A 25,976-nucleotide genomic window follows, 5' to 3' on the forward strand; every position below is an offset into this window, starting at 1 on the left:
GCTGGTGATGCAGCGCTGCTCATCAGGTGTGGACAGCACAGCACTGTTATTGGCCTCCAGGGTATTGGAGGTATCCCCAGCATACTTTTCGCCACTCTGCTCATTGTTTCACATCCACTGCCCTGGGCTCAGGTGACCCGCCCTTTAATGCCCGGGGAATTTTAAAAATCTCCTTCCTGTTTGCTCAGCCAGGTGTGGAGTGCAATCAATCAATCACTGACCATGCCTCCACGCCCAAACGAGCCCCAGCATGGACAATGGCGGAGCTGCAGGACCTCATCAGTGTTTGGGGGTGAGGAAGCTGTGCAGTCACAGCTGCGCTCAGCCGTAGAAATTATGATATCTATGGGCAGATATCAAAGTCCATGCTGGAAAGGGCCATGAATGGGACGTGCTGCAGTGCATGGTTAAAGTAAAGGAGCTGCAGAGTGCCTATTGCAAAGCCCATGAGGGAACCGGCGCTCAGGTGCTGCCCCCACGACCTGCCGTTTTTACAAGGAGCTGGATGCGATACTTGGTCTGACCCCCTGCAATCTGAGGACCACGATGGACAGTTCAGAGCCGGGGAGGGAGGGGTGAGGGGTGGAGGAACCCGAGAGTGAGGTACGTGGGGTGGTAAGAGATTACCCGGAGTCCCAGGAGGCATGCAGCCAGGAGCTCTTCTCAAGTAGGAGGAAGCAAGCCAGTCACAGCAGCTGGACTTGTTGTGTGAAAGAAGCAGAGATCGTGTGCCCGGTAAGCAGCTTTTATTTTAAGTAGGGAAAAGTTTTGTGAGAGGAAGATGGGGGTGGGTTTATGGCTGGCCTGCATGCATGCATGCCTAGATGTGGAATAGCGCATTGATTTGGTTCATCACGTCGCGGTAATCGGCCTCTGTAATCTCTGCAAAGGTTTCTGCCAGAGCATGGGCATGTGCTGCGCAAGTTTAGGGAAAGCTACCGTGGTCCTTGTCCCAGTCAGGCTAACGCGTCCGTGCCACTGTGCCGTGAGGGGTGGGGACCATTGCTGCACACAGGCAAGCTCATAGGGACCAGGGTGGAATCCACATTGCTGGAGAAGACCTCCCGCTCTTCCCAGGTGACGCGGAGCAGGATATATCTGGAGGATAAATCCTGTGGAAAATGTAGGGAATATGTTCAGTGCACGTCCCCCCAGCTGCTCTTGCTGCAAATGTGGCCACACTGCAGCGCTGGTAGCTGTGAGTGTGGCCACACTGCAGTGCTGTTCCTACACAGCTGTACGACCACAGCTGTAACTCCCAGCGCTGCACATTTCCAAGTGTAGCCAAGCTCAAATAGAGCTAGTGCATCTGTCTATCCATGCTAGGAAGCATCCTTCCAGCTGTTGTGTAGACATACCCTGAGAAAGTGGAGGTGGCGGACAAGAAAATTAGTGCAGCAATTCAAAAACCACCAGGATAGTGGGTGGATTTAACAGTGCTCATTGATCTGGCTCCATATCTTAACAATTTTGAGTAAGTATGGCTCACTGTGCTTTGTCTCATCAATTTTCCTGCTCTGACGAGATCACATGAAGCAAGCTAGGTGCCAGTCAGCCACTTGTATGTGGGTCTTTGCAAATGCTAATGGCAGAAACAATAGTAGCCAACCACCCCGACGGTCTACTTGAGGGAGCAGTCCACAAGATAACCACTCCATGGTTCAGTCCAATCCCATTTTTTCTGTGTCTATTAGATCCCCTACCGTTTGAGGATTATATCCCTCAAAAGCAATCAGGAGCAGATCTGAACATCTGGCAGTCTTTGATTTGCCAGCTTTGGACTTGGTCTGCAAGATTTGGGCACTTGCCCAAGTTCAGGAGTGCTTACTACATCTCAGGGCATCTGTGAACATGTAACATTAGAGGGCAATAATTACTTATTTGAAAGGCTGAAAGGTCTGAATATGTGAATAGTCAAATATTCCATTCTATTTTTTATTGCTTTCCATAGATCAATGTTGTATAGTGCAATGATTGATAAGCAAAAACTCAGTAGCGGACAACAGAAAGGAAAATCAGGTCAGCCAATGGGTGAGTGTCTCTGTTTAGAAATAAAGTGATCAAAATGATGATGTTAGGAGATCCGTAGCTCTCACTGTTGGATTCAGTACAAGAAAATCCAATTCATGCAGTCAAGCAATTGATATAATTTTAAGACAGAGTGCTAAGGAGTATAGTCTTACCTTAATACCTGGAAATTTATGTACATAAATCCTATTAATGCCAGTGGAAGTTATATGCATGACAGATGTACTGTTTCTGTGCTTATCACTAGTCAAAATTTACAATAGTCTAACTGCATTGTTTATGAGGGCCAAAAAATGGTCATAGTCAGAAAAATGGTTATTGTAAGCTTTTTATTGTTATACTCTTTTTATAGGTCAGGCATGATTTGTGTGTTTTAAAGTATTATATGTCATAATAATAAAATGCAAATGCATCTTTAATAGCATGGGGGAGAAATAATTTTTCTTGCTGCACCAGGGAATGTGCTTTTAGATACTTGATTCTCTTTCTGCCCTGTGTCTCCAAGTTCAAGATAGACTTATATTACTGTTTTTTCCCTTGATATTGACCATACCTAAATAATTGTGCTGTTATATAATACTATATTTTATCACTTTATATACTGAAATTATTCAAAGTGAAATATAAAAAATATGTGGCTATGTGGAAATTATTTTTTTAGAAGGAAAATGTTCTCAATTACTTTTTTCTTTTATTAGTGCGGGCTAAAGTTTATCGTTTTCCTGTGAATCCTGATACAATCTTGATTTTGTTGGAAAAAGTACATCTTTATAAACAGGAAAGGATGAATAATCTCTTCAGACAGGAAGTACAAAAAAAATTCCATGTAGAGAAAATTGACTTTCAACAATGGCAAGAAACTACTCCCAAAATAGATATGGTAATATATTTGATTCAGGATTTTTATTTTTAAAAGAGACATTAAAATATATATGGAAAATAAAACAAAAAGCTGTGCAAAATAGCACTCATCTACAATTCCTAACATTTATTCCAAATGCAACTTATAAGCTCTGTAACTGTTGTCTCCTGCGTATGCTCTACTTTGAAACTTACCATTATTTTCTTTGCTCTAAATAGTAGTTTGTTGTTCTGTTGTTGTTATTATGGAAATTTTTTTCAACAGCTTTGAACTTCTTTAACAATTTAGACTGATGGAATTTTGATGTAAAATGAGATTCATAATTTTTCCCAAATGGAATATTGTATATCTTAAGAGCTCTTCGTTTATACTTATATATAAAAATTAGGGGGAAAGTTTTAAAAAGAAACTATGAGTTAGCACCAAGCTCCCCACTGGTTTTAATTCCCTTAGGCATTCCTGAAAATCATTAGGTCCCTATTAAACCCCAGTCCTGTGGAGATTTACATAGTGCTTAACTTTACATTGTCAATGGAACTGCTCACAGTACATAAAGTTAAGCTCTTGCATAAGTAATTGCAGTATTGGGTCCTTAATATGCATTCACTGTGTTTAGATTGCAAGATCACAGGAAATTGATGTCAACTCAAGAACTTTGGCTTCATTAGATTAGATATGCTTTTACACACAGTAGTTAATTTTCTCACAGGCATACAATATGTGATGTTCAAATGCCAAACTTTTTCTTAACTTAAAGCTTTAACTTTTGCTTGTAACAAAAGCATTGAAAAACAACAATTTTTTTCATTATTATTTATCTATAGTTTAATAAAAAAGATTGATCAAATAATTCTTTGTCTGAACTGGAAATTCATGTCCCGTGTGCTGCATAATAACATAAGAAGACTCCATGCTTGTAAAGTTGAAATGGTTGTTTATTTTAAAGCACCTGTGTATAGATTTGCTGCAATTGCAGCTAGCATTCAAGTAATTTGCACACAGACTGACTTCTTGGTGCCTCTTCCAGACTCTTTTTTCCTGCAATCAGCACTTCTCCAAGTTTCATGTAGTTGCTACAGTCACTACTAGTAAAAGCAGGCCTCTAGTCATTAGGTGACAATACACATGTAACTGGGTGATAAATAACATGTCTGAGAAGAGAACCCTGGCTTTTTAAAAACTTTAAATGCTTATTTTTGATTTAAAACAAATCTTTGAACACTGCCAATTATCAGGAAGGAATTTTAAAACTAAAAGGAGACTCTTACCTTTTCTATCCCAGCGTCCCTCAGCAAAAACTCTGATTAAATCTGGGAGGCAAAATATTGATGATTTTGTTTGTAGCCATAGCTTGCCTTAGTTGTTACGGAGAGTTATGTGATAGTTATTTTGGTTCTCTCTTCTCTCCCTTCCTTTTGACCAATAGAAAATTGCATTGGTTAGAATGAACGAGGCCAGAGTTTTAAAACACTGGCCTCCATGTGTGCATATGAACTGTATGTATTCATATAACTATAATGACACTTAAAAGGCTAACACCTGCCTGTTTAGTTAATAAATGCTGTCACTTGCCTGCAAACGATAGAATTTACTTAACTGAACACATCTGCTGCATGTGGATACAATAGCATTTATCAACTGTACATACAGCCATTTAGTACTTCACAGTTGCATGTGTAAGTATTCGCGCGCACACATAGTTACACCCCACAAATGGAGACTGTGGTGAGATAGCTATAAAAATGGACCTTTCATTGTAAAATTAAATTTGTATATGTCTTTAACTTTTCCTTTCTGTGCTATTCAGTTATTTCCCTCTTCCTTTTATTTCTAATCTACTTTCTCCCTCCTCTCTGTCCATTTCTTCTTTCACCTCCTTTCATCTTTCCCTTCAGTTCTCTTCCCATTTGTTTTCTTCAACTTGTTTGAGTCCCTCATTAGTCTCTCTCCCTCTCAGGCCATACCTTTTCTCTACCACTCCCATCTACTATTCCGTGATTTGTGCCATCACTTTACTTCTCTCTTTTCCTGGTCTTCTCTCTTCTTCTTCCTCCTCCTCCTCCCAGCTAGCTTCTTTACAGCAATCACTTGTTTTCAGTATAAAGTATTTGTGGCTAAAATATCCCATTTTATATCCCCAGGCATTGTTGGACTGATTCTCGCATTAGAGAAGGGATTGTCAACAAAATGCTGACATTAATAAAGCGTTCAGAGAGAACAATTTTGAAACATACTTAATTCAGTGATTTAAGGAAAATTGTTTATTTTAATTTTATAATGTTTCAATTATCATAATGATTCAATTTAGCCCTGATTAACCTATTGTACTTCCCATCTTTGTTGTCATTTAACTTTGTAAGGATTCTAATGATTTTTTTATTTTTATGATAGAATCTAACAGAAAACATAAATGAAAATGAGAAAAAATTTACATCAGATTTCTCTGATATTTTAAAAGCCATGGAAGACTATCTGAAACCAGTTTTGCCAGTATTTGATTTTACTGATTTTAGGTAAGATTTTTACAAATGTTTTATCATCTCCTTTCCTAAATCATATTAAAATTAACATTAAAAATATTTATAAAGTTAGTTCCTGATCCTGCAAAAAATATACACATGCTTAGTTTTAAGCAGGAATAGTCCCATGAAAGAAACTACTTATGTTCTTAAAGGTAATATATATAAGTTTTTGCAGAATCAAGTCTTAAATAGGACTAATGGCCATCACTGTTAAATGTTTTTGTATAACAAAAGTTATATAGTGTTAAAATTAGAGTTGAAACATTATCATTAAACTGTTCAAAGCTTGCACTTACCAAGGAACCTAAGGAAGTTAAGCCCTCCAACATCCACTAAATTTCAATGAGATTTAGACACTTATTTCCTTTACAATGCTTTGAAAATCCAAGTTTGCCATGATATATGTAGTATTTTGAGATATAATTCTTATTTTCAGACAGCAGAGTCCATCAATTTCAACAGCAGAATCAGGAAAAACAAAAACCAAAGATAAGGAGACAAAACATACTGGGTTACAAGGTATGTCATATCTAGAAAATAATATGTAAGGACAGGTTTTGAAATCTTGATACGCACACCCTTCCTCCTCTTCCCGCCCCCCCACACCTCCTTCTCCCCACCCCTGCAACAGTTTGTAAGTACAAATAGTTGTAAGTGCAGTTTAGGACGTTTACTGTATATGTCCAGGTATTTGATTATGTCTGCAAAATAGCTGATTAGATTATCCACTGTCTTCAAAACTGCACAAGCCCATAGCAAGCCAATCTATTTGAGAGAAAAGCTGACCCATTGCAGAAGGTCAAAAAGAGAGAACTTTTCTGGGATCCATCAGTCTCCTTATTCATCTTCTCCTCCACTCTTCTAGTCTGTGGGGGTTTGTACAGTCCTAGGCTTGGTCTATACTGAAAAGTGACATCAGCGTAGGTATTTTGGTCAGAGGTATGAAAAAAAACAGAACACTCCTGACCAACATAGTTCTGCCAAGAAAAACCCCAGTGTGTATGCAGCTATGCCGATGGAATATAATCTTAGCTAAATTGATGGATACAGTATCTATGCTACAGCTTATGTTGGAATAACTTATGTCGCTCAGGGTTGTGAAAAAATCACCCTCACCCCACCCCCTGAGTGACATAAATTTCACTGACATAAGCACCAGTGTGGACATAGCTTCTGCCGCTTGTAGGTGCTGGAGTAGATAAGCCAACGGGAGAGCTGTTACACACATGCCTAGTTTTAAGCAGGAATAGTCCCATGAAAGGGAGTACTTGTATTCTTACAGGTAACATATGTAAGTCTTTGCAGGATCAGTTCTTAAATAGGACTAATGGCCATCACTCCTGTTGGCTTAGAGCGGCTACATTAGAGAGCTTACAGAGGCACAGATGTATCGATGTAGCTGCGCTTCTGTAAACACTCTGGTGTAGCTGTGCCCTAATATCCTTTGGAGAGGTGGTGTTCCTACAGTGACAGAAAAACTCCTCCTTTCAGTGTAGGCTGCATCTATGCTAGGAAGCTACACTGATATAACACAATCTCTGTAGTGTGGACACACCCTTGGTGCCTGAGTTTCTTCCCTAAGAAGCTCCAAGAGGAGAAAATGAGAGGGAGATAGACAGGTCCAGGACTCAAATTATGGACTGCTTTGTTCTGTGGCAGGGGATGGGAAAGTTACTCAGCTAAAAAGAGGATTGAGGGCTACATTAGAGATAGTGACAGCTCGGACTCCTGATTTAAATCAAGAACGAGGAAGCAAAGAGAAGTGCACTTTAGACACCATCTCACACAGTCTGCTCTTCGTCCAGTATCAGAGCCCAGTCGATCTGTGCAGGGGACCTCATCCACCATTCCTGTGAGGAGTGCTTTCTGGGCCTTGCCATCTGGCACATACATGAGGAGATCTCCTTCACCAGAGTCATCCTCAAAGAGGCACTGTCAGTGACCAGGGCATGGATGGTCATGCTACTGGTTGGACCAGGAGTCATGCCTAATGGTCAAAGCAGGACTCAGACCTAGTGGTTAGAATAGGAGTCAGTAGCCAGGAATCAGAGCCCAGTATTACAGCTGGGGTCAGCGGCCTGGTGCGAGAGCCAATGGTCAGGGTCAAAGTCAGAGGTCAGGAATCGGAGTTGTGGATCAGAACTGTGTTACCTAGAGTGAGGCAAGGCAGAGGCAAGGCTGGGTGCAGAAGAGTAGCAAGACTGGAACAAGGTAGGAGGCAGGTTGAAAACAAGCTTGCACAGAAGTATCTGTGAGCAAATGCTTTGAGCAGCCACTGAACTTCTGCTGCTGGCCTTGCGAGCCAGTCTTCTGACTATTCCAATCAATCAGATGGCAAAGCCCATCAGGCACCATACTACAGGCCAGCTGCGCTTATCTGGTTGCCTGGAGACTAGCTTCTGTTGCAGGCCCTGATTCCTGACAGTTTGTATATATGTGACCCAACATGCCAAGTTCCATCTCCAGGGTATGCAGGCATGGCTAAAATTGGTCTGCTGCCCTCCGGTATGCCATCTGGACAAGTTGGTACACATCTCAGACAGAGTATTGTCAACCCTGGATTGGTGGATGAACCAGGACAACGTGTGCTGGGGAATTCCATTCTCACCAGCTCTCCCTGCTATGACTATGGTAACAGATGCTTCTACCATGAGGTGGGAGGAGCTCATTTGAGGTATGTACAAGCTCAGCGCATGTGGCCCATTCACAGGGACAGAGTGGAGTGGAAATGAATATCTAAGAGCCAAATAATTAAAATTAAAAATTATTAAAAACATCAAAAAAAAATTCTCAAAATGGATAACTGGGAGATAGAACAATTAAATAAATGGAATTATTGACACAGCCTATTCAAGAGAGTATCTAAGGAAGTGTAACTCCCACTAATTTCGTCACAGGGTTCTTTTAATGCAATAGCTGATGTCGTAAAATCAGCAGCTGAACTTGATGTTGAAATAAAGAGAATGTTTATTGAAGTAACTAAAATAACAAGGAAAAATATACAAAATCAATAATTTGCAAATGATTTCAGTATATCAAATGAAACATAAATGAGGAATAAGTTATTAATAGTTAAAATCAACTTCTAATTAACTATGAAATTCTAAAATAAAAGAACAAAATCACAACAAAATGTGATTATCTAGGATTGAACTAGTATCATAAAAGAGTAAAACTCCAAGTCATGAGAATCAACAACCATGCTATTCAATCAATTACTCAAGGCACTAAACTTACCAAAGAATATTTTGTCTCTTACTGAGAGAGGCTAACAACTAAGCATTGCTAACAATTCAGTGCACACATTAAGAAAGATAATATTGAATAACAAAGGTAAATTCAGTGAAAATAAACTAGGTTACAACATTAACTCAGTATCGAAAATCTCTTAAACTGAAGAAAAACAATTATTATTAAAAACTAATCAACTAAATATTCTAACAAACAAAGCTTGCCAAACAGCTAATAATTCTTCTCCGTTTTGTCATAAGAAACTAGAATTCTAGGACTAAGCATTAGATGTAAAGAAATAAGTTTGAGGTCATATGACAGCTACAGTTCAATATTAATCAGTATTCAAATACATATGCCTAGCTGGAAATTGTTGCGATAAAAGTTGGGGCATAATGGAGAGCAGGTAGCATTCTCTTTGGGTTCGTGGAATTAATAAGTTAGTTTGGAAGTGATGAACACTAAAGGGGTCTAAAAAGTAGCTCATAACGCTATGTCTACACTACACACCTTTTAGTGACACAGCTGTGCTGCTACAGCCGTGCAGTTAAAAGGTGCAGTGTAGCCGCTCTTTGTTGGCAAAAAGAGAGCTCTCCCACCAACAAAAAAATTCCACCCCCAATGAGCAGAGGTAGCTTTGTTGACAGGAGAGTTCTCCCACTGACAAAGCGCTGTTCACACCAGCGTTTTTTGTCCATAAAACTTTTGTCGTTCGGGGATGGGGGTGTTTTTCACACACCTCAAACGACTAAAATTTTACCGATGAAAGTCCAGTGTAGACAAAACCTAAGGTGATGCTTAAATTGAATCACGATGAGCAGTTTAGAAAATAGGAGTTAGGTGTGAAAAAGTGTTTGTCTTTTAGTTAACCTAAAAAGTTTGTTATGCAATTTAAGGTAGTCATCTATAAAAAGGGAAATAAAAACAACCCAGGAAACTACAGACCAGTTAGTTTAACTTCTGTGCCAGGGAAGATAATGGGGCAAGTAATTAAAGAAATCATCTGCAAACACTTGGAAGGTGGTAAGGTGATAGGGAATAGCCAGAATGGATTTGTAAAGAACAAATCATATCAAACCAATCTGATAGCTTTCTTTGATAGGATAACGAGTCTTGTGGATAAGGGAGAAGCGGTGGATGTGGTATACCTAGACTTTAGTAAGTTAAACACTGGAATAAATTGCCTAGGGAGGTTGTGGAATCTCCATCTCTGGAGATATTTAAGAGTAGGTTAGATAAATGTCTATCAGGGATGGTCTAGACAGTATTTGGTCCTGCCATAAGGGCAGGGGACTGGACTCGATGACCTCTTGAGGTCCCTTCCAGTCCTAGAGTCTATGAATCTATGAATAGACAAAGCACAAATATATGAGGAGGTGTAACTGTAGCAAGACTGATATGCAGAAAAGTAATTAAAGGAGCATGGTGCTCTTAGTAATTGGAACAAACAAAGGTAAAGCTGTAACAATTTAAATTTCCTGACACAAAAAATGGAAATGAGGCTAGTTTGGAGTGTAGGATATTAACACATTCGATAACTCTGTAGCTAGAAACACATAACACACAGCGTAAAAGTATTCTAGAATTTATAACAGATAAAGTCTGAATTGAGATTTTTAAGTTAGAAGATAGCTTTTTTTTTTTTTTTAACTCTCACAGTGTAATGTAACAAAGGAGAGAGATCTGAGATCAGAGGCTTCTCTGGCTGGCAGGTAGTTCTCTTTCACACACTCAAAGACAGCACAGCTGCAGGAGGGTGAGTGTATAAGATACGAGGCAGAGCAGTCATTTAATGAAGTTGCTAGTTCTCAGTAAACTTTAGAAACTGAGTTTAAACAAGATAAAAAAAATTAACCATCAAACAAATCCATTTGAGTCCTTAGCCTCTTACTCAATGTAACATCACTTGGCTAAGGTGGCCTTTTTAGTAGCAAGGAGAATCAGGTAGCTGCATTCTCTGGTAATAGACCCTTCTTATATGGCATTCTTCAAGGACAAGTGCAACCTGGGCCTCACCCTAAGTTCTTATCCAAGGTACTGTCTGATTGTCACCTTAATCAGTCATACATACAGTCTTTTTTTTCCAAAGCCACCTGCTCATAAAAATGGGGGGAAAGAGGCATTCTCTAGATGTGCACCAATCCCTTGGCTTTTTACATAGAACAAAAACCTTTTGGGTTTCTTTCCAACTCTTTGTTTCCTATGTGGAAAGAATGAGAGGCCATCCTGTTATGGCACAACAACTTTCTAAATGGATTACCAGCTGCGTTGCTATGTTGTATGCTGCTGAAGGTCTGATGCCACCTGAGAAAATGCCAGCGCGTTCAGCTAGGGCACATGTGGCCTCTGCTGCCTTTATGGGAACGGTCTCTATTGTTGACATTTGTAGAGTGGCCTCTGTATGGACATTTTCTAGACATTATGCAATTACTACAACATCAAGGGACAATTCAAATATAGGGAAAACAGCCCTCCATTCCCTTTTCAGATGACACTCCTTGTCTCGCCTCCACTGAAAACAGTTTGGGAGTCATCTGCAGTGCAATGAACATATGAAATCACTCAAATAAAAAAAATGGTTACTTACCTTCTCATGACTATTGTTCTTCGAGTTGCATTGCATATGTCCGTTCCACGACCCACCCTCCTTCCTACCATCTCAGATTCCAGTATGAGGGAACTGAAGGACGGACAGGGCAGCTCCACCCTTTATACCCTCAGTTCCAAGCATAAGGGAAATCAGCGCACGTGTGGCTGCCCTTACAGGGGCCTCTAGGAAAAACTCTCTAACACCAGTGCACAAGGTGCACACATACCTATAGTGGAATGGACGTATGCATGCATCTCAAAGAACAATTACAAGAATGTAGGTAACCATTTTGGTTTGGTTTGTTTCATCCAGAAAGATACTGCTGTCTTTGGTTAACAGCTCGTTTGAAATTGTACTCTGACTGAAATTCCTTTAACTTGCCTTTTTGTTAGAACGTTGCATGTCAGAATAGGAAAGTCAGTGCATTTCCTAATATTATTTCCATGGTGGAAACTGCATATATGTCAAATTCATGTGACATTGCTCGAGGGACAGTATGGTTGTTCATGAAGTACTTTCTCCTCTGAAGGAGGATTAGGCTCCACAAATGCATATCCTGGGAAGTTTGCAGAGCCTCTCTTTGGATGAAGGGAATTATCCAGAATATTATTATTAAATTATTTTGTGCAGTGAGATAAAGAAGAAACTCCATATTCCCAGGTAATTTTAATTAACATATTTCTGATGAATTACTAAATATCTCATTTTTCTTATATCAGGTGGACTTATGGATTTAGGTGAATGTGTGATATTACTAGCAGACAAACTACTTATGGAGTTACCTCTGGAAGCTCTAAGTACCTTTCAAGAAGAGGCAATAAGTTCTGTATCCAGAGACTTTTCTCTCCAAATTCTCTACAATCGAATACATGTAGAAGAACCAGGTACAATTACATGACTATTTCTTTGCATTCAGAAATGATGATAAATCCATTATTTATTATGTTATTCATTTCTTTTACATTGAATATATTTGACTATGAGACAAGATTTCATACCCAAAAGTTTCCTAGTAATATTGACTGGAATATCTATTGAGAAAAGTATGTAAAAACATACTATAGTTTTTCAGTAATGTACAGACTTACAATACCATTACAGCGTTGTCATAAGTAGATAGGTAAGGGTTAATTTTCTTTTACCTGTAAGGGGTGGATGGGGGAATCAAGCACCTGACCAGAGGACCAATCAGAGAACTGGATTTTTTTTAAAGTCTGGGAGGGAAAGGAACTCGGGGTCTTTTGTTTCTCCCGGCTATGGATTGAAACAGCTTTTCTGCTAACTCCAATCTTCTTTCTAATATTCTACTATCAAGTGTGAGTACAAAGGAAACCAAGCAATAGGCTGTTATGTGCTTTGTGTTGTATTTACATGGGTGTAATTGCTGGACTGGTTTAAATTGGCTATTTTTTGAATCAGACTGTGTATTCCTAATTCTTATAAGCAAGAGCCTGTAATTGACATCTTAATGCAGTGGGTTATATTTTTCTGTATTTTCTTTCTTTTTATATAAAGTTTCTTTTTAAAACCTGGTTGAGGTTTTTGGTTTTTCTCTGGTGAGGCTACAGGAAAGGGGAGTGGAAAATCTCTTTATGTTAGCTTTACTAGGTTTGAATGCATCGCCTCAGGGGGAGGGTGATTTCCCTCTTTGTTTTGCCTTCAAGGAGTTAAGTACTGCATCGCCCAGGCTCACCCAGGGAGGGAAGCTGGGGAGCAGATAACGAGGAGACAAGGGGGAGGAGCTTGTTTTCCCATTTGAGATAGGGAGACCCAGGGGTTCTGGGTCTTGGGGGTCCCCCAGGGAAAGGTTGGGGTGACTCGGGGTGACCAGGAGCCCTAAAATCCTGGTTGGTGGCAGCGAGATCAGAGCCAAGCTGGGTATAAGCTTGGGGAGAGTTTTATGTAAGCCCCCAAATTTTGGATGCTAAGGTCCAGATTTGGGACAGAGACTTTATCACAAGCGTGAGCTGTTCTTTTTCTAAAAAAAAAAAGCCACCAAGACTGAATCCACGCTAGGAGTCTGTCACCTCTCTGTAACCTACATTTTGACCATACAGCTGAAAGACTTATCCAAGTTCTATGTACAGACACTTTCTCTGCAGTTCCTGCATGACTGATTTTGCAACATCTTTTGTAGCGGCTGTTCCTGTCCCATGTCCAGCTTGCCAGTCCAGTGCCAATCTCAGATGAACAAAGGCATATCAGGACTAATAGCTATTGCGTTCCCATTGTGTTCAGCTATTGTATCCCATTGTGGCAGCAACTCTGGGATAGTGACATGCATGGTGACTAATTTCAGAAGCCCTAAATTATATCCCACTGTTTGTAATGTGGTATGTGATCCTGGATTAGGTTTAACAGACTAGTGACTGAAACAGCCAGAACGGCTGTCACAATGCAGAAATTTAGCTTCGCCCAAACTTTACAGTGTGACTGAAGGGTAACAGTGCGGATGGTCAAACATGGTGGAGGAGTGCACAATTAGAAGATTGGAGGGTGGATGAAACACCTTGCTGCCCTCAATATTCTGCTGTCTAACTGCTGCATCAATCTAGATATTGACTTGTGATGTATATGAAAGAAGAAAGTGTCAGTACAATATCTACTTCCAAGGCCTCTAATTTAAAATATCCTGGACTTCCGTAAAGCACTTGTAAAGTTTGTTGGACTTTAAAAGGTCTTCCAACAAGTGATTCTAAGAGCTGTAACATTTGAAGTGGCTGTCAGAACAGAGAACAGAACAAAGAAGCTAAAAAAAATTCAGATTTAGCAGAGCAATATAAGGGCTTGTCTGTGCAGTGAGCTAGTGCACAGCAAGCCAGAGCGAGAATGTATAGAACACTAGCTTGCCGCATAGTAACTCGTCAGAGAGACCCTATTGCCAGGCACTGAAGGGTCTGGGTCAAAGAACACTGTGGAACTTTAGTGTTCAGTAGCGGGGTCCATGCAGCCAATTAGTGCATGGCAAGCTTTTTTGCTGTAGATTCACACACTCTGGCTTGCAACATACTAACTTACTGTACAGAAAAGCCCTAACATAAAACCATATGTGAATAAGTTTTAAGACATTACTTCAAAACTACTGAACCATTTTCCTTTATATTTAGCTGAGATTACACTGAGAGCTACATATTTCTTTTGATCCACTGAGCTATTGCTGCAAAATCTTGATCAGAAAATATGGAAGAATTGTGTGAAAAGGATGGCTTGTATTACATGCCCAGAGAACTCAAACCTAGTTGAGAAAGCTTTGTCAGTATGTCCATAAACAAAATTTGTTTGAACGGAGATCTAGCTTGTAAAGTTTCATATACCCCTGCCTCCTCTCTATTAGAAAAGGGCTGTTCTGATTTCTAAGGATACTCACTGATTTAGATCATCTCCTAATTGATTTGCATATCCCTCTGTGCAACAAGCATCCAGAAGTCATCAAGTCCAATCTCCTGCTCGGTGGCATGACCAAGTAAATCTAGACCATCTGTTACCGGTGTTTGTCTAACCCATTTTTAAAATCTCCAGCGATGGGGATTCCACAGCCTCCCTTGGAAACCTATTCCAGAGCTTCACTACCCTTATATTTAGAAAGTTATTCCTAAAATCTAACCTAAATCTCCCTTGTTGCAGAGTAAGCCTAATACTTCTTGTCCACCTTCTGTGGACATGGAAAACAATTGATCACCATGCTCTTTATAATAGCTCTTAACATATTTGAAGACTGTTATCAGGTCGCTCTCAGTCATCTTTTCTCAAGGCTGTCACCACTGCTTCATGGGGATCCAGACCTAGTAGTCAGAACCAGAGTCTGCAGTCAGAAGACAGGAATCAGCTGGGTCAGGATTCCAGGAGATCAGACGCAGGAGACAAACTGGAGGTCCTGAACCACAAGTCAGATGCTAGAAGTCAGGCTAGTTTAGGATGCCAGGAAATCAAGAAGCAGAAGGCACACAGTACAGAGCAGAGTGGAGCCCAGTTGTTCAGAAACTTTCCTGTTCCTGCCACTGGCTTAAGTAGGGCCAGTGGACCAATCACCTGCTCTGGGGCTCTGCCAATCTGACCTCAGCGGCAGCGCCTCACCTTGGGGCTGGGCTTCACAGGTAAGCCATTTTTAGCAGACTGTTAGGTGGAGAGTTGGAATATGGTTTCTCCCGTAGATTCTGAGGCCTAGGTTTGAGACCCCTGAGTCATGACGAATACTAAACATGCCCCATTTTTTAACCTTTCCTCATAGGTCAGGTTTTCTAAACATTTTATCATTTTTGCTACTGTCTTCTGAACTCTCTCCAGTTTGTCCATATCTTTCCTAAAGTGTTGCTTCTGGAACTGGAAACAGTACTCCAATATAGGCCTTACCAGTGCCGAGCACAGCATTGTTACTCATAGACTCATAGACTTTAAGGTCAGAAGGGACCATTATGATCATCTAGTCTGACCTCCTGCACAATGCAGGCCCACAGAATCTCACCCACCCACTCCTGTAAAACACCCCTAACCTATGTCCAAGTTATTTAAGTCCTCAAATCGTGGTTTAAAGACCTCAGGGTGCAGAGAATACTCCAGCAAGTGACCCGTGCCCCATGCTGCAGAGGAAGGCGAAAAACCTCCAGGGCCTCTGCCAAAATTCCCTGGAGGAAAATTCCTTTCCGACCCCAAATATGGTGATCAGTTAAACCCTGAGCATGTGGGCAAGACTCACTAGCCAGCACCCAGGAAAGAATTCTGTGTAGTAACTCAGATCCCACCCCATCTAACATCCCATCACAGACCATTGGGCATTTACCTGCTAATAATCAAAGATCAGTTAATTGCCAAAATTAGGCTATCCCATCATACCATCCCCTCCATAAACTTATCAAGCTTAGTCTTGAAGCCAGATATGTCTTCTGCCCCTACTACTCCCCTTGGAAGTCCCATGTTGTTACATACAACACTTCTGTTAATATACCCCAGACTGAAATTAGCCTTTTTCATAATTACATGACATTGTTGACTCATATTCAATTTGTGATCCACTATAATGCCTAGTTCCTTTTCAACAATACTAGCCAGTCATTCTCCATTTTGTATTTGTGCATTTGCTTTTTCTTTCCTAAATTGACATACAGTAATAATACAGTATGCATATGCCTTTTCCTTCCTAAATAATACAGTAGAACTTCAGAGTTATGGATACCTCGGGAATGGAAGTTGGCACACCAGGCCAGGCTTCAGCAGCAGCTGAGCTCCCTCCTCAGCTCTGGCAGGCAGTTTCTTTCCCTGGGTCAGACTGCAAGCTTGTCCGTGTGTGTGTGTGTGTGTGTGTGTAAAAGCAGCACAGAACCCAGTGCAGTAGGTGGGGGTGGGGACAGGCAGCCCACATGTGCCTACCTTTAAGATGCAATACAGGCACATTTCAATATATATATATTGGTCTCTGCTGCTGCCTGATTGGTTATTTCCAGTTTCACATGATGTCAAGTTGACCGGTCAGTCCGTAACTCTGGTGTTTGCGCCTTTGAGGTGCTGCTGTACTTTGCCCTTGTCTTTACCGAATTTCATCTTGTTGAATTCAGACCAATTCTCCAGTCTGTCAGGGTCCTTTTGAATTCCAATCCTGTCCTCCAGCAAGCTTGCAGTCCCTCCGAGCTTGGTGTTTATAAGTATGCTCTCCACTCCTTTATCCAAGTCATTAAAGAAAATATTGATTAATACTGGACCCAAGACTGACTCCTGCAGGGGTCCAATAGATATGCCTATTCAGTTTGACAGCAAACTATTGAGTATGGTCTTTCAACCAGTTTTGCGCCCACCTTGTAATAATTTTATCCAGATCACATTACTCTAGTTTGCTTATGAGAGTGCCGGTGGGACTGTGTCAAAAGCCTCACTGAAATCAAGATGCATCACATCTACTGCTTCCTCCCATCCATTAGGCCAGTAGCCCTATCAAAGAAGGAAATTAGGCTGGCTTGGCAAGATTTATTCTTGACAAATACATGCTGGCTATTCCTTATAACCCTATTATCGCTAGGTGCTTATAAACTGATCGTTGAATAATTTGTTCCAGTATTTTTCTAGGTATCAAAGAGCTAAACCTAGCCTTGTGGTGCTGGTTGGCTGGTATCTGATTATTTGTTAGAGTATGACCTTAAGCACAGGGCCTTGTGAATCTCTGTGCTGTAGTACACAGCTATTGAAGGTGGGGCTTAGAAGGGCTGCAGGAGATTCTGTCCCAGCAACGCACAATGAAGGTCACAGGAAGGCGCAAAAAGCAGGGGTTGCAAGAGGTACTGGGAAGAGAAATCTACAAGAGGTGCTGAGGATAAGGTCAAGAACTGGGTTAGTGGGATGTGTCAGGGAGCAAAATTGGCTTAATCCTGTTTCCATTGAAGCCCATGAGAAAATGCATGCAGGAATGGACTACAACTAAGCACCTTGAGATGTTTGTATGAAAAGCACTTATCAGTGTAAGACATTATTATATAACATAGACCTTGTTTCGACAACATCTCATATTCTGTTACCCAAATATAGTTCTAGGTGTTGCAAAAATCAATCTTCACAATATGCTCTGAAAACAATTACTTCTTTGTCAGTATGAAATATTAGTGAACAAGAAGAATCCTAAGCCTTTGCAGACTTCTAAATAAAAGATCTATTAGCCTATAAATATTTACATTTAATAATTGGGCCACACCATTTGCAGTGCATACATTCAACTTCATCCCTTTCTTTTGTTTCTGTTTTTTTTTTAACTTTCAAATACTTCCTTGCATCTTGAAACTTATTCTGATACAGATTTTTTTTCTTCCCATTTTAGTATGTCAGATCTGTAAAACATTATCTGCTAACGTCTTGAAATGTATATGTGGTGGGTGTGAGATTCATTAGTACGTTCAGATGCATATGCACTTCAGAACTTGCGTGTGTGCCTCTTTGTTGTGTGTCTGATAGACTAATACATAGCCTTACTTCAACAGGCATCTTTGCACATATACACAGATTAATGTATTATTGTAATACATATATCTCATGCAATGTATTGTATTTTCCTAATAAAACAAGTTATTTTTATATATTTGAATGATACAAAAGTTAGAGTGAACACTGGAAAAAAAAACAAATAACAGTTTTTGTAAAACCCGGAATTTTTCGGTAAAAATTGATTTAAACTAAAAACAAAGGGGCTTAAGTATGAGTAAAGTCGGGAAACCTGGCTGCAGACCAAGACAACAGAGAAAGTATTCTATATAAGTTCTACTACCATGATTGTCACTGTAGTATCCATGCACCTTCCACTGGTGCATTAAGCAATGCGATTGACATCTATCACATTTGTTCTCTTATCCTCTTCGCCAGAGGTAGAAGTGTTTTGTTTTTTCAAATGTTTGTATAATACACAGATACACAAACAAATTGCCGTATGTTTGTTAGAAAGGCAGTTTTAGAAAATGTGTCTTTTTTATTTCTGTTTTCAAATTTTCATAAGTGACTGGAGGTCACTGCCCTGCTGCTTCTGATGGTGCTGGCAACATGTGGGGGGCCAGCTAGAGCTGATGCCTGCTGCTGCTGTTGTGTTCCACTGGTGGGAGGGAGGAGAGAGTCACATCCCTAAACGCACACTCCAGAGTCCATGGAAAGCTATTTTCATGGGTGTTGAAGGGATGAGGGTGTGTAGCCTGAAGCAAAATTCTTGGTTTATGCAATTATGGAAGCAGCCATAGAGAGTGAGGAAAGAGGAGTAAAAATCAACCAATGAGTAATAAAGGGCACCTCAAATTATCCCCATACTGCAGTGTGCTCCATCAATACCTGGCTGCTTTACAGCCACTTGCGACAGTAGCCAACTGATCATAGTTTAGAGCAGAGTCAGGTAGTTCTTGCAGAGTGCACTGAGAAACTAAAGCTCCTTTCTCCTGATCCTTCAAAACCACTTAAAGAAAAAATACAATGCCTCTTGAAAATACAGACAGTCCTTGTTTCCTTGTTCTTCACTTTAGTTCTTTCACAAAGGCTCCAGTTCTTTTTAAAAGGTTGTAGTTACTCCAGGGATAGGTACTGGTGCTTGGTCCTCTAATAAGCCTAGACAGTGCTTCTCCAGCTCACCACTCCTAAATCTACAGTACAATAATCATTGAATATATGTGTTTTTTCGTGGAACTTTTGTGTGCCTAAGTGACCACCATTCTCACTTCCTTTCCCACTTGGCAAGCGTCAGCCTTGGACAAGTGGGTAGTAGAGATAGTTCTTCATTGTTATTCGCTGGAATGAAATTGTTTCCTGTTTTTAATCTATTCTCTCAGAATAGAACTTCAGAAGCAACAAGTAATCTTTCAGGAAATGTTTCTTCTTCTAAATCTCTTCTTCAGCCCTGTCTCCCCCACAGTTTGTTACCTATGAACTAATTCTCAGTTCCTTCTTGCCGCCAGTGACGGTGCTAGTACATCTGCTGCTTTGGCTAACATTGTTTCGTTCTCCGCCAGTGAAGAAAGGTGTCTTCACATACTGGACATCCGAAGGGCCTTGGCTTTTTACTTAGAATGTACTAAGCCTTTCTGTAAATCAACTCAGCTCTTCATTACTACAACGAATAGGATAAAGGGCCGTCCAGTGTCCTCTCAGAGGATTTCCAGTTGGATTACCTCATGCATAAAGACTTGTTACAACCTGGCGAGGGTGACACCGCGCCGCCGATTGTCAGAGCCCACTCAACTAGAGCTCAGGCATCTTCTGTGGCTTTCCTGGCATACATCCCTATTCAGGACATCTGTAGAGCCACAACGTGGTCCTCTATGCACACATTCACAGCTCATTATGCCATCACTTAGCAGTCCGGGGACAACGCTGGGTTTGGCAGTCCCTGTTCAGATACAAAACATTCCACATATTGTCTGTCTTTTTAAATCATTATGTATTTTTTTCAGTGAAGGTGCATTTGCACAGCAGTTTAGCAAATACCACCTATATTTTAAAGTTCTTATTCTTTGAACTTTCACAGAGAATGAAGTAAAAAAAGACCCTAAAAGTCCAAAGGAGCCAAAACCAAAAGTGGATCAGAAAAAGAATGTTAAAATGGTAAGCAATAGAAATTCATACTGCTTTACATAACAGAGCAGCGAGACATTCATCCTTATGTTAAGACCATAATCGCACGCTATCTCACAAACAGATGGAGCATAGTTGTATTTCAACTTTAAAAAAAAAATTATTTCCTTAAATTTTTCCTAAGACACATGAGTTAAGAGAAGCAATAGGGTAATTTGTTGTTCTTATCAGGGTCTTTGTTACACACGCTGTAAGTGTGAGATGGAGTGAAAACCACAGAATTTGTTAGAATCTTTTTTATTATTCTTTGCTCAATAACTGCTGAGCTGGTTCTTCTGTGAGTGCTGGTGCCTATGTGTATTCCACACCGGAGTATGCATGAGTGCCATGCGCCCGAGTCCAGAAATTCTAACATGCAGTGTCCGTTGGCCCACATGTGTGCAGTGGATCTTGTTCTCCCGACTGAGGGCATAAAAGGCAGCACGAGCTGACACTTCTACAGTTCCATCTTACTGCCTCATGGCCTGAGTCATAATCCCTGTGTCTGCAGAATTCTGCAGCTTTTTCTCTTGATAGAACATGTACATAAATATTCAATAGTTTCTCTGTTTCATAACTTTTATATTAGTCTAGTTAGAGTTTTGTAGCATTGTTGTTATAGCTTGTTTTTCCCTGTATTGGGGACTCCCTCCCTGTGGCCTGGAACTGTGCCCAGAGTCCCAGGGTTCAAGAATTGCATTTCCTGCCCTTGTTCCTTCTCCATGAGTGACAATCACCAATGCTGCCTCTACTGCTTGAGTGAGACTTGTATCTCTGTAAAGTGCAGACATTATTAGCTAGTTCAGGCCTCTGCTGTAGATGCAGCTGTGCAAACTTCAGTACTGCAAGCATCTTTGCTTCCAGCTTCTTCTCACTCCCCTCCAGTCTAAGCACTGCTTGTCAATTCACCCACATGTGGAAGAAATTGTTACTTATCTGTAACAGGAAGTTTTGAGAGTGATCCTTATCTGTATTACATAAATCTCACCCTTCATCTCCTCTGCTTCAAATCCTGCTGGATTTGCAATCAGAAGAGGAACTGGAGAAGTGTTGGCCCACACTGCCTCTTATGCCATCAGTCAGGTATGGAGAAATCTGTTGCACGTTTGTGGGCCAATGGACACTGCTGCTTAGGATTTCTGGACTCAGGCTCATCGCGCGTATGCGTACCCACATGTGAAACATAGACAGAGACCACACATCTTGAAGAACGTCTGATTACAGGTAACTAACCTCTGTGTCCTTTAAATTCATATTCTGTGTATGAGCAAAGTATCTAGCATTAGATCAAGGTAAGCAGCTTCAAACAGACTTGAACTGCTTCTCTCCAACAAAATATGCTTATGTTTTTGGTTTCAGTTGGCACTGACATATTGTACCGCTTTTGGTCTAAGCCCTCAGACTTCAGCAAAGCATTTTAGTGTAGCTCATTTTGTCTGACACAATGTTGTGCAATGTTGATATAACTACTGAATTTTTTTGCATTGCAAAAAAAAATAATCTTTGTTATTTAATTGTAGGTACCCATTAATCGTGTTCTACCTCCTAACTGCCTGTCTGTTGATACACACAATTTTAAATGTATCCTTTCAAATGGAACTATTAACCAGAATATATCAGTTAAGATGATAGATTTCATTGTTTACACCTCCTTAGCTATAGGTCAGATGTTGTGGATCCATATAATGAAGCAAGAGAAGCAGGTAATATATTTAGAAAATTATTTTCTCCACAAACTAAAGGTTTTGTGGATTTGGGACATTTTTATAGTAAGTGATAAACTTAAGACATGAGGTAGTTGACATAACAGCTCATCCTCATAATGTTGCTTATGTTTTAATTATTTTTTCTCAGCTTCTTATAAAAATAAAAACCTGTTTCAGATTCAGTCAAATTAGGCTGCATTCTTCTTTCTTTGTATAAGTAATAAAATATGGAACCAATATCTCCAAGAAAATAATTATTGAAATAATCTCTCATTATATTTTTCCCACAAAATATACAGCTCTTTAACAATAATTTGTTTTGCTATTTTTGGATTGAAAAGGTAAACTTAAGGGCCTCAGCAATACTTAAGCATGCATTGGAGGTTCATGGGGAGCCACAGGAATGAGTGCTGTGTGATTTTTCCTTTATATTGCAGAAGAGATCTGCATAGGCTAGAACAGACTAAGGCTCTCGAGCTGCAACTGACACTTGAATGTGTCTCCTGCAGCTCTTTCCAGCACAGGATATTAAAACCTGGGGTGATTTAATTATTAACAAATCTAAGTTATTAACCAATTAGGATGTTTTTACTGTGTTATTAATCAATTATAGAATATGTATATAAAAATAGTAACTGAAACAATGAATTCACACTCCTGTGGTTCTTTGGGGTCATGTTGGGTAATGTTGATGACTAATTTGGTTCCTGAACCACTGAAGTCTCAGTGCCTCTGAGCTAGAGGTAGTGGGTAGTGGCAAGAGTGGGGTAGAGGAGAGGCAGACTGATCTACATTGGGAGCCCGACATACTTAGATAACATGCAGCTGATACAGGGGAGCTCTAGCTGCTACTTCAGTTCATAAGCTGCAGTGGAGGTCTGTGCTGCAACTCCGTACCTTTGTATCAGATTGTGAGGGCAAATTTCAGCTCCCAAACCCACTGTCCCTTGGCGTTTCACCTGCACAGAGCCTGATCACTCCGACTTCATGTTGGTGATGAGACTTTTACCCCATGGTTGAAAAACTTCTTTCTTTTTTAATAATTAATGTAAAACTGAAATTCTTACAGTATTTAGTATGTAGCTCTTTTCCTCCCTTAACAATTGGTGTTGATAGTTTCACATTTTCTAAATTTATAGAAAAGCAGCATTTCATAAGTATCAAATTATCTACAAGTGACAGCAAATAGTGAATCAGCACATTTCTAAAAATCAGTGTTTATTCTGTGTTCTTTGAAATGTAATCATACATAAAAACTTTTGTGACCCTGAGTATTCATTCAAATTACCTGAAATGTTTGGTATAATAATGTAACTCTATCACTTAAATCCAGCCTGGAGGTTTGACATTTAAAACCTGTATGAAGAATTAGAAGACAAAAAAAATCAAATCATCTGGTTTCAAACTTACATAAACACTGAAAGTAAGATTTTCAAAAGCACTTAGGCACTTATTTCCCAAATAACCTCCTAGAAATGTAATATTTATTTTCAATTTTAAATTAGGGTAACAAATAGAAGTAACATTTTCTAGTTAAAGTTTGAAAAACAAAATTATATGTATTCTATTGATGAATAAAAGCTATTATGCTAGAATTCTGTATATATTTTATCACTTTTAACAAGAGTTATATTTAGAAGTCCTCAAGCCAAGATTATAAATAAAATTCATGTAGTGATTAAAGCCTTGAAGTGGCTTTTTATCTTGTGATTCTTTGTAAGAGGTCAAGGATACAACGATAATCAAGAATGTCAGTGTAAGGTCATTTTAAAATGGCCACTTCTTTCTTGAGTGCATTTACCAAGGCTACGTGTATCAGTTACTGTGTTTGTACAGTATGACACAAAATATTTTCATAACTACCAATGTCACCTATTTTCCCCACTGAAGACAATGTATTTTTTATTCAAATTTATTAGCAAAAACTAAGTTATTCTGCATGATCAAAATATGCTTAAATTGGAATTTGAACCAAATAAAGTTATAAAAAATAATCTTTAACAAAGGGGAAAATATTGCTCCAGCCATAGCATATAACAGATGTTATGACTTTGAGACACATTGTTCTACCTAATTTCTCTTTGATAGCAGAGCAGAAATAACTGATTCTGAAGTTTTGGAGGAGCTCCACGTAGATGGAATTATAGCTACATGAGCATAGAAAACATAATCAAGATGGAAAAGACTAATTCAGCTGTAACTAAAATTGAAGGGTTGTTTGGTTTTGAGTTTAGTCTTGTGAAATGTGTTAAACTGAGAGCTCTGGAAATTGAATCCCATTATGCATATAGGTGCTATATAGTTCCCATCGCCGCAGTCTGAGCCCCTAAAACGGGAATCGTATGAGCAGTGCAACGTTATGTTAACTCCTGATGCAGAAGAACCACTTTTAGAGCTCATTTTTATACCTATTCTATCCTTGACTTCTCTCCTATATTATCTTTTCATCCCTGTCAGTCACAAAATATGCCATCACACTTGTCACTAGCTGGCACCTTTAGCTTTAGTCAGGATTAAGACCTACAATTGATAGGACATGGCGACTGGACTTTTCTCATGAAAAACTTTAGATTGAATGATAGAAATAAAAAAAATGTATTGCCAGCCTCTGCATGTTAGAAATGTAGGCTGCATTACATACTCTATATTATGTTAAATGATTAAATTCTTATGTTACAGAAGCAGTAAGTCCTTCCCACAAAATAAAGGAAATCCTAGAAAAATACCATGAGCAGTTTACACCACACTGGGAAGGAGTTATTGGTAGCATGCATGTTCCAAGGTTTGTTATGGTTCTTCTATATTTCTCTTTTTTTTTTTAAAGAAGTATTTCACAGAGGCCTCAGTCATGACTAGGACCCCATTGTGCTAGGTGCTATGCAAATGCATAGGAAGACATCGCCCCTACCCTAAGCATATCTACAGATTTATAGGTGGAAGAATTTAAATGAAGAATCCAAGAGACACACCTGTAATACATTTTGCCATATTGATCACAAGCAAGGCTACAGTATGTAGGGGTATTCTGTTGATAGCCAAATGGCACTGTCCTTCGTGATTGTAATAAAATTACCATAAATGGAACTTCAGAAAAAACTTATTATCTAAAATAATGGAATACCGGAAAAGACATATACAAGGAGTTTTTGAGAGAAAGTTGTAAAGTATATACATAGACAAATTTATAATATTAGCATTCTAGCAATATCACTCTGACAAAATAACAGGAGGTTCTTCTTCGAGTGCTTGCTCATATCCATTGCAGTTAGGTGTGCGCGCGCCGCGTGCACGTTCGTCGGAGAAACTTTTACCGTAGCAACACTCGGTGGGCCGGCAGGTCGGCCCCTGGAGTGGCACCGGTATGGCGCCTAATATATACCCCCGCCGGCCCGACCGCTCCTCAGTTCCTTCTTACCGCCCGTGTCGGTCGTTGGAACAGTGGAGCACAGCTTAGCTGATCTCCACCTGCCTAGCGATTCGCTCGTGCTTTAGCTTTTTAGTGTATATAGTTTTTCTCTAGTTCTTTATTAATTAATTAATTAATTCAAGCCCTGTGCGACCTGCCGTCAACCGATGCCCACAGGAGACCCGCACGACTCCTGTTTAAAGTGCCTCAGCGAGGGCCATCTGTCGGACAAGTGCCGTATTTGTAAGGCGTTCAAGCCCCGGACCAGAAAAGAGCGGGACTCTCGCCTAAAACAACTCTTGATGGAGGCAGCTCTAACTCCTCCATCCTCGGCACCGTCTCCGGCACCGGGAACAAGTGCTTCGTCTGTTCCGGCACCAGCGAAGATGCCTCAGCACCTCCCATCACCGGCCCAGTCCTCCAGCCAGCGCTGCTCACCCTCCACGAGGAGCAAGAAACTCAAGGCTCCTGCGGTACCTTTGGTCACACCGCAGTTAGAGCACAGCTTCAGGTCGGATCACCCGGCACCGCCAGCTGCCGCAGCACCGCCTGCTCCTGCACCGTCGATTCC

The 25,976-nt window shown here is 40.1% G+C and overlaps 1 protein-coding gene across 1 annotated transcript in view; it reads left to right on the top strand.

The window, feature by feature from the left end:
• Nucleotides 1-25,976, top strand: part of CFAP46 (cilia and flagella associated protein 46) — a 178,237-nt gene that overhangs the window by 130,914 nt on the left and 21,347 nt on the right. Inside the window, exons 48-56 of the mRNA XM_075072713.1 lie at nucleotides 1,952-2,031; nucleotides 2,727-2,908; nucleotides 5,282-5,403; nucleotides 5,849-5,931; nucleotides 11,953-12,117; nucleotides 20,208-20,284; nucleotides 21,814-21,874; nucleotides 21,961-21,996; nucleotides 24,679-24,781. Of these exons, the coding sequence (XP_074928814.1) occupies nucleotides 1,952-2,031; nucleotides 2,727-2,908; nucleotides 5,282-5,403; nucleotides 5,849-5,931; nucleotides 11,953-12,117; nucleotides 20,208-20,284; nucleotides 21,814-21,874; nucleotides 21,961-21,996; nucleotides 24,679-24,781 (909 nt within the window). The remainder of the gene's footprint in view (nucleotides 1-1,951; nucleotides 2,032-2,726; nucleotides 2,909-5,281; nucleotides 5,404-5,848; nucleotides 5,932-11,952; nucleotides 12,118-20,207; nucleotides 20,285-21,813; nucleotides 21,875-21,960; nucleotides 21,997-24,678; nucleotides 24,782-25,976) is intronic.

This window comes from Chelonoidis abingdonii, chromosome 15 (genome assembly GCF_003597395.2).
Source record: "Chelonoidis abingdonii isolate Lonesome George chromosome 15, CheloAbing_2.0, whole genome shotgun sequence".
Taxonomy (NCBI): Eukaryota; Metazoa; Chordata; order Testudines; family Testudinidae; genus Chelonoidis; species Chelonoidis abingdonii.